Source organism: Eumetopias jubatus, unplaced genomic scaffold, assembly GCF_037043125.1.
Source record: "Eumetopias jubatus isolate StellerSeaLion01/CBP00866 unplaced genomic scaffold, mEumJub1_p1.0 scaffold_4, whole genome shotgun sequence".
Lineage (NCBI taxonomy): Eukaryota > Metazoa > Chordata > Mammalia > Carnivora > Otariidae > Eumetopias > Eumetopias jubatus.
Genome location: NW_028274810.1, coordinates 12,465,428 through 12,473,966, shown reverse-complemented (window position 1 = coordinate 12,473,966; position 8,539 = coordinate 12,465,428). Strand labels below are relative to the sequence as shown.

The following is an 8,539-nucleotide window of genomic DNA, read 5'->3' as shown; positions in this document are numbered from 1 at the left end:
GCCTCCTTGTCTCCTCAGCTTGGCCCCCTCTGGCCTTGTGGCCTTCCTGAGCTCCCAGGCAGAGCCCAGATGGGAGGGTGGGACTGTCACACGCTGCCCAGGGCCATACCCGTCCCGGCCAGAGAGGAACCCAGCCCCCAGGTCCAGGGGGAGGAAACCCAGTGGGAGGTGGCAAGGAAGCCACCCACAGGCTTCTAAGTTTAGCCCCTGCTGCAGACCACTCCCCTCACCCGCCTCCAAGGCCCAGAGCCAGGCATGACCTCATCCTTTGCTCCAAGACTCCACCCTGCCTGCCCGGGAGTCCTGCCTTTGCAGACTGAGGACCAGCCTGGCAATCAGCTTGGGAGAGATGGGACTCTAGGCTCACGGCCAAGACAGGGACCAGGAGAGAAAGACAGGAAGCTGCCACACATATGTTGGGGCCTGTGGCCTTTATTCGTGCCCCCCACCAAGTAGAGCCAGAGACAAGGTCCCTGTCCAGAGACGCCAGGGACCCGGGGCTTGGGGTTACACCCTCCCAGTCCCCTACCCCAGATACTCCTGTGAGCCAGAAGTGTGTAAAGTGCTGGTGTGTGATGATCCTCTGGGGAAGGCCTAAGGTATCGAGAGCCCCACCCCTGGACTGAGGCAGCAGCAGGAGGGACTCTGTTCTGGAAGGGCAGGAATTTGCCCTAGGTACCCAGAGTGTGGGGAGGGAGGGCCGGCCTACCACCACCACCACCACCACCACCTTGGGGGCTGGTGGCGCTGGGGAAACTCAGATGCAGTCCTGGGCTGGAGGGAGCTGAAAAGGGAGACTTCCACGAGGAGCCCTAAGAGGGTGGGGCCAGGAGGTGGGCAGCTTCTGCACCCCTGGGAAGGGAAGGGGGGGGAATAGGGGAGGCCTGGGTGGTCTCAGAGAATGGGACAACCCCTCCGGCGCTTATTCTTGCGAACCTGGAGGCCGGCCCGAGTGGCCATCTCGAATACCTCCCTCACCCCCTCCTTGGTCTTGGCCGAGCACTCGAGGTAGCCAAAGGCACTGATCCGGTTTGCCATGTCCCGGCCCTCCTCAGATCGCACGGGTTCCTGAGAAGACAGAAGGCCAGAGGTCAAAGGACGCCGCTGGCTAAGTGTACCTCTCCCCACTTTACCTGTAAAGTCTAACTAGAACAAATAATCTCCTCCAGCCCTCACCCCACAGAGCACCCAAGCCCCAGCCACCCTGGGCAGTTTCTAGGCCAGGACCCGAGCCACTAACATTTACATTAAAAATTGTCTCCATTGGCCCCATATCCATGGTACACCCTCCTCTGTCCCGAACAGTATCCAGCGCCTCCTAACCAACCGCCCCCACCTCTGTTCTCACGTTTCCAATCCAGGCTCTAGGCCTGCCAAAGGAATTTCTCTAACATACATGTGTGACCCAGCTTAAAACTCTGCCATAATTATCCTTCCAGGATAGTCTGTATTCCTCATCCTGGCAACTTCATATAGACTCTAGTCCTCTGGCCAGAGAGCCACTTAACCAGGTAAGCCAGGGCCCTCACTCCATGGGCTTTCCAACCATTTCCAATGCCCATACCTCCCCAGGTGTACCCTGATGGCTCAGCCTGCACACCCCGAGCAGAACACCTATTGTCAGAAGCTGTCTATGAGGACAGGGGTACTCTTTAATAGTCCCAACCCAAACCGAATGGACAACAGATGAAGACATTAAAATGCCAGGTGACCTTGGACAAGTCACTCCGTTCCCTGACAATTTCATCAGGACCTGAGACTGAGGACCCTGCTGGGGTTCTTCCTCACCAGGGAGGAGGAGGCAAACCTGACCACCTCACAAGGGGAGGTCAGCTGGAGAGTAGGCCCTACAAGGGTCATCAGCCCCTCCAGGGGCTCCTGGCCTGGCCACCCCACCCACCTGCTTCATCTTGGCCAGCTCTCTCCTGGTGTGCTCATCCTGTCTCAGATCCTTCTTATTCCCCACCAGGATGATGGGCACGTTGGGGCAGAAGTGCTTCACCTCCGGGGTCCACTTCTCAGGAATGTTTTCTGCACAGATGTGTCCCAACAGGTGTCGGTGCCTCCACTTAGGCTAGAAAGCTCCCTCCCCCACCCCCAGGGCCCCCTTCTCTCCCCACAGCAGTGTTAGAGGCTCTTGGGCACAACAGTCCCTTTCACAGCTCAGAGCCCACCCCCCACAGTACCCCCACCCACCAAGCCCTCCCAAGGGCCAGCGTCCTCCCAGCGCAGGAGGCTGACAGCACCCCATCTCTGAAGGTGGCTGAAATGAGCCAAGATGACAGCTACCTCGGGTTGGTTGATTCCAAGGGCTTCTCAGTGCCCTTCCTCCAACGCCCTCACCCCCACCTCACCCAGGCTGTCGGGGCTGTCGATGGAGAAGCACATGAGGATGACGTCAGTGTCCGGGTAGGAGAGAGGCCGCAGGCGATCATAGTCTTCCTGCCCGGCTGTGTCCCACAGAGCCAGCTCCACCTGACGCACAGGGCCAGTGAGCAGCTGCCTGAGGGCCCCAGTTCCACCCCTCCCCTGCCACCCAGAGGTCCTCTGAAACCACTGGTCCTTTAGGTTCACTCAACATCTCTCTCCTGAGCACTTGCTCTGTGCCAGGGACAATGCGAGTCACCATCACACAACGTAAATAAGGTGAGTTTCTAGAAATCCTGAGACGGGTCTTGGATCTTTATGTAGTTTAGGAGCACCATGATTTGATTTTAAGTCACAAAGACCTTTGAAGGAAGCCTTACCCTTATCCCCGTTTTGCAGTCGGAGGGACTTAAGCTCAGAGGCAAAAGGACGGGGCCCAGATTACAGAGTCAGGGCATAGAGAACCAGGAGGTGTATCTAGATTTCCTAAAACTACAATTTCACTTCCTAACTTGTACTGGTTCCAGCAGGGGGAGAGGAGCAGGGAGTGGATGTATGGTGAGGAAGGACAGCCAAGGTCCATGGTGACAGGGCGGGGTTCCCAGGGGAGACAGGAAGGGCCTTGGCCTTCACCTGTTTGCCATCCACCTCTATGTCTGCAATGTAGTTCTCAAAGACAGTGGGAACGTAGACTTCGGGGAACTGATCCTTGCTGAAGACGATGAGGAGGCAGGTCTTCCCACAGGCCCCATCCCCCACAATCACAAGCTTCTTTCTGATCGCAGCCATGGCCGGGGCTGACAAAAAAAAGGCAGGGTGGATTTTGGGAAAAGCCAGGAAATCCAAAACCATTTCTCTGGGGCCCCCAAGACCTGGAAACTTGAGGCCTCCAGCAAAGAGAGGGAAAGGGGCTTGCTCAGGCATGTTTTTGCCAAGAACCAATTGTTCAGACAACTGAGCTGTCCCCCTGGGGAGATGAGAATACGGAGACAGGTCTCCCTAGACAGATTAGAATACAGAGGCGGAAGGCGGAGGAACCACCCACCTGGGAACCACCAGCTGTGGGATCCTGGACACTTAGAGGGGTGCTCGGGGATTAGGGACATGCCCGGAAGAGCCAGCTTTAATCTGCTATATATACCAGGGCTTCAAGTCAGACTTGATGCGTTACCAGGATTTTGATACTTTTAAAGTTTCATAATCCCTAGGGTCCAATCAAGAACACACTGTCCCTCACTCAGGACAAGTCATGCCTGCCCAGTCACAAGCGAGGAGTCCCTCTCCCACAGGCTGGCAGAAGCACCCCAAGGTGACGGGTGGGTAAGGGAAACCGGGCTGAGCATTTTGACAAAAATCATCTCCCTCAGGCCCCAGAAGCCTGCAAAGGTGGATGGTGTGCTTCCCATTTTGACGCACTGGGAAAGTGAGGCTCAGTAAGGTTACGACGTGTGTTCGGAGTTGTGGCAGGGATGGCATTCAAGGCAGGGCTGTGTGAGACTCTGGGGTCTGTTGCCTTTTCTATCTATCTCCCCAGAGATGGGAAAAAGAGTAGAGGCAGGGAAACCCAGACAGAGGGCAGTGGTGGCAGCTAACCGGCTTCCCCGGCCCACCCCAAACCTGTCCCCAAAGCCAGCCCCAAGTCACACAAAGGAGGCTCAGTCCCGGCAGTGCCCACAGCCCACATTCGGGCAGTCTGCCCTCCTCCCCCCTTCCTCCTGGGCCTGGCAGCAACACTGGGTCACTCTGCCCCAGGCAGGGGACAATGACCACACTGTAGGGAACCACACATCCACCACAGCAGAGTGACTGAGAATAATCCACTAGGGAGTCCCCTCCACCCACCCCCTGGAGCAGCCCCCTCCTCCCCTCTCTGTCCAGCTCACCCCAAGGCCCTGCCCACCCCTCCCTGTGACTCAGGGCGAGGAGTCAGCTTCCTGAGGTTTCCATAGGTCCCCGGCCCCCAACACACCCGAGCAAGCATCTGCACAGTTCATCACACCTACCCAGCCTCCCTGCCCCTGAGCCGAGCCTCACTTCCTCCCTCCCTGGGGAGAGGAGCTGCCCTCCGGCCGGCTGAGGTTCCCAAGCCTCCAGCCTTGGAGGAAGAGAAGGCGGGCTCCAGAGCCGATATACCCTCGAGGCTGTTGGGAAGGGGGAGGGGGCTAGAGCCCGAGCTGGGAGGAGCTCCCAAAAAAGAGCTGAACAAGGGCCAGTAGCCTCACCAACCAGGCAGGGAGTAGTTAAGAGCGGAGGGGATGGTAACCTGATCTCTGCCCTAAACCTGGCTTTTTCTCTCAGTCCCACATCCTGTCAAACTGGGCTGAACTCTTGTACTCCCCACAGACCACCACCACCCCACAGCCCTGGCTTGGTCTGCCTTTCAGGAAAGCGAATGCTCCAAGCCCAAAGCTAGTTCTCTTCAACGGTGGGATCCTGGGTGGCCTGCCTCCTCTCCACACACACACACACACACACACACACACACACACACACGGCACAAAACACACATACACACGGCACAAAACCGGGAGGAGAGGAAGTGGATATGAGTCAGAGAGAATTTATAGGAGTTGAGAGGACACGGCCACACTCTCCCTACCACAAAAGGGGCTCTCTCCCTGGTACCCCGAGAGACAGGCAAGAAGGCATTCACCATGCCAGCAGATCCCCTTCAAAAAGGGGGTACTCCCTGGAGATTCTGCCCCGGTGATCAGCACCCCCCACTCCCGCTAGTCCCATCAAAAAGGGGGTACTCCCTGGAGATTCTGCCCCGGTGATCAGCTCCCCCCCCACTCCCGCTAGTCCCATCGGTCCAGCTAGTTCCATTGGTCCAGCTAGTTCCATTGGTCCAGCTGGGCGAAAACAGGCTGGGGTAGCCCCGCCTGGGATGGGCAGTGGTGATGAAGGGCAGTCACCCCCACGGTGAGTACCAGCTGCTAAGGTGTGAGCATGCCACTGGCCTCGGGCAGCAGGGCAGTCTAGGTGGCACCAGATGGTGGGAGCACAGACAGAATTCAGGGGCAAGGACATGCATTAAGTGACCTGGAGCCCCCAGCTCAATGAGAAGACTTTCCCTTCGGGCTCTCATTGGGCAAGAAGAGCAGCTGGCCTAGGCCAGGCCAGGACACTAGGCCCAAGGCCAACATGGCAAGAAAAACAGCTCCCTGTGAGGGGCAGACCCAGAAGAACTGCCCCACTGACCCTAAGAGGGGCACCCGAACCCTGACACACAGGCTGGAATGGAGCCCGACGTTCCTGGGGTCTTTAGGCAGACAAGACATCCCACCCTCTCTCCCCTCAAGCATTCTCTAGATTTCCAGACGACCCGGGGTGGGCTGTACCCTGCAGGCCAGCCCTGAGGGCTAGGGGAGGAATCGGATACCACCTCAACTTTAAAATCAGAAGTGAGCATAGGACTCAGCCTCAGACCCTCCCAGCCCAAAGCCCCAGGATAATCTTTAGCCAGGTTTGCGGGGTGCAAGGGAGGGAGGGGTCTGGAGGGGAGGAGATTCTTGCACACATAAAAAGGAGCTAGACCCTTCCCAATCTCCCCTACCTCCCGCCCTAGGTACACTCCAGGAACCGTCTAGGGAGGCGTCCAGACCTCTGGGAGCAGTGGCAGCCCCCCCTGGTCACACCACGCCCCTGTTCCCGCCATTCCACCGGTCCGGCCTGGGAGAATTCCCACCTCCAGGCGGATTCTTGCCCGGACTCACACCCCGGCCCAGGTCCACATCGGGCCACCCGGCCGGGGAGCCAGAGCGGCTGGACTGGGGCTCCCTCGCGGAGACCCTAAGTTGCCTCCTGGCTTCTCGCCCGGCGGGTAAGGTTCCGGGAAGCCGGGAGGGGAAGGGCAGGGACCCAGGCTCGGACACAGAAGGCGAGAGGCCCCGCGGGGCAGTTCCCGGAGTGGGGTGGGGGACAGCCCTCGCCGCGGCCCGGGGAGGGGCCAGCCGGGCCGACCCCAGCACAGCCCGGCGCGCTCTGGCCGAAGCCCCCTCCCCGCCAGGCGCCCCGAGCTCCGGCCAAGCGGAGGAGGGCGAAAGTGCTCTCGCGGGGACGAGTTCCCGCGACGCCCCGCCACCCCGGCCCCCGGCCCCGAGTACCTTCCGCTCCGCTGCCTCCAGCTGCGCGGCCAGTGCCGGAGGCTGAGACTGACCCGGGGGCCCGGGCCCCGCCCCGTCCTCCTTCAGCGCCGCGGCGGGGCGGGGCGGGACCCGCAGGGGGAGGGACCGGCCGGAGCAGGGGGGCGGGGGGAGGGACCGGCCGGGGCAGAGGGGCGAGGGGGCGGCCCTTGGCTCCGCCTGCCCACTGCCCTGCCTGGGGCCACCGCGCTTGCCCCTGCTGCTGGCGGGGGGGTCGAGGGTGGGATCCCTGGCCGGTCGGGGAGTGGGCGGCGGGCGGGACCCCTGGAGGACTCAGCCTCTGCCCCGCCTTCCAGCCCCCAGGGGCGGACCCGCGTCGGGAAAGTTGTGAGGCGCTCGGGGTGCGGTCGGGAAAGGGCCGCTGCTGCCCTCCCGTGGCCAAGCGGCCACGCGCGCCTACACCCCCTGGGACCTCGCGGGAGGGGGCTGCGGAAGACGGCCGCCCCCAGCTAGTAGAATCCTGCCGCGTAAGTACTGCCCAACCTCACGCCCCGGCCTTGAGGACTTTTCGGGTCCCATGAGACCCAGGCCAGCTTTCCACTTGCCAGTTCCCTTCCCCCTGCCTGGAATTTCCTTGAGTCCAATTACTGCGTACCCCTCAGAGGGCACTCCTGGAGGCTTTTCCTGATCCCCAGCTGGGAAGTCAACTTCCATCCCCAGTGCGTTATTTCGGTGCCGCTAGGGCCAAGTATCCCTTGGCCCGGTCTGATACGTCACATCGGGTATTTACCTACCCGTGTATCTCTGTTAAGGTGGATAAGGATGGAGGTTGAAGACGTCTACCAACTTCATTAGTTTGTGACCTGTTTGCTACATAGTTCAGCCCTTTTATTTTATTTTTTATTTTTTTTAAAGATTTTTATTTTTATTATTTATTTGAGAGAGTGAGAATGAGAGAGAGAGAGAGAGTACATGAGAGGGGGGAGGGTCAGAGGGAGAAGCAGGCTCCCCGTGGAGCAGGGAGCCCGATGCGGGACTCGATCCCGGGACTCCGGGATCATGACCGGAGCCGAAAGCAGTCGCTCAACCAACTGAGCCACCCAGGCGCCCAGTTCAGCCCTTTTAGTACTCATCACGGATCTTGGGGTTAAGCATACCCATCTCCTTTTGCCTGTAAGGAAACTGAGGCTCAGAGAAGTTAAGTGGCTTGCCCAAATCTTTGTGATTTGTATGGAACAGAGTGAGAGTTCAGACAGTCAGGCCCGTCTGGCTCCAGAGTTGGTGCTCGCTCCCTGCTGTCCTTTATCCCCCTCCCACCTGTCGCTCCCCACTGCCTAGCATGCTGTGTGGCACATACGTTTTTCAAGAAATATTCTCTGAGTGAATGAACGTCAGAAGTCATGTAGATTTTAAAGCTCTGAAGTGCAGCCCACACATTTGATAAATGAGTAAGCTGAGGTCCAGAGAAGTTTGGCGCCCAGGCCTCTTCACCCACTCAATAAACATACACTGCAGATTGATTTCGGTCTTCAAAGAACTTAACGGTCCAAATTCAAACACAAACAACTTAAAGATAGCAAGTTATTGAATCTTTATTGCATGCACCTGGCTCTACATACGGACATGAACTACTTTAGTCCTTAAAACAACTCTGTGAGGTAGCACTGTTACTTCCATTTTGCTGAGAAGCAAATTGAGGCTGAGAGAGGTTGCAGAGCTAGTGGTGGGTTTGGCACCAGGACCTGGATAGGAGGACTCTAGAGCCTCTGCCCTTAACTGCTACTCCAGGTAGACAGTTATATATACAGGAGGCAGGGGTTGTACTGGGGGCACGCAAGGGCTATGGGGTACCCAGCCCTGAAGAACAAGTCAAGTTTTCCAGATAAGGTGATGAGTAGATGTTAAATGGGTTGGAGCCACAATAGGCCCAAAGAGTTATGGAACCCCCAGGAGAGTGGGGGTGGGGCTGAAAGATAGGGCTAGGGAAGGACACGGTGGCCAGATCACGAATGTCCTTGTCTGCCACACTCAAGAGTTGAGTGTTGATTTTGGTCTAGGTGCAGTAGGGAACCACTGAAATGTTCTCT

The 8,539-nt window shown here is 58.4% G+C and overlaps 1 protein-coding gene across 1 annotated transcript; it reads right to left on the bottom strand.

Annotated features, from left to right (window-relative positions):
* Nucleotides 1–416: 416 nt before the first annotated feature.
* RHOC (ras homolog family member C) lies at nucleotides 417–6,543 on the bottom strand. The gene is made up of 5 exons (XM_028101943.2): nucleotides 6,474–6,543; nucleotides 3,001–3,164; nucleotides 2,355–2,475; nucleotides 1,901–2,031; nucleotides 417–1,068 (listed from the first exon to the last, which is right to left on the bottom strand). The coding sequence occupies exons 2-5, from the start codon at nucleotides 3,154–3,156 to the stop codon at nucleotides 895–897; spliced, it is 582 nt and encodes a 193-aa protein (XP_027957744.1). The 5' UTR covers nucleotides 3,157–3,164; nucleotides 6,474–6,543; the 3' UTR covers nucleotides 417–894.
* Nucleotides 6,544–8,539: the final 1,996 nt, after the last annotated feature.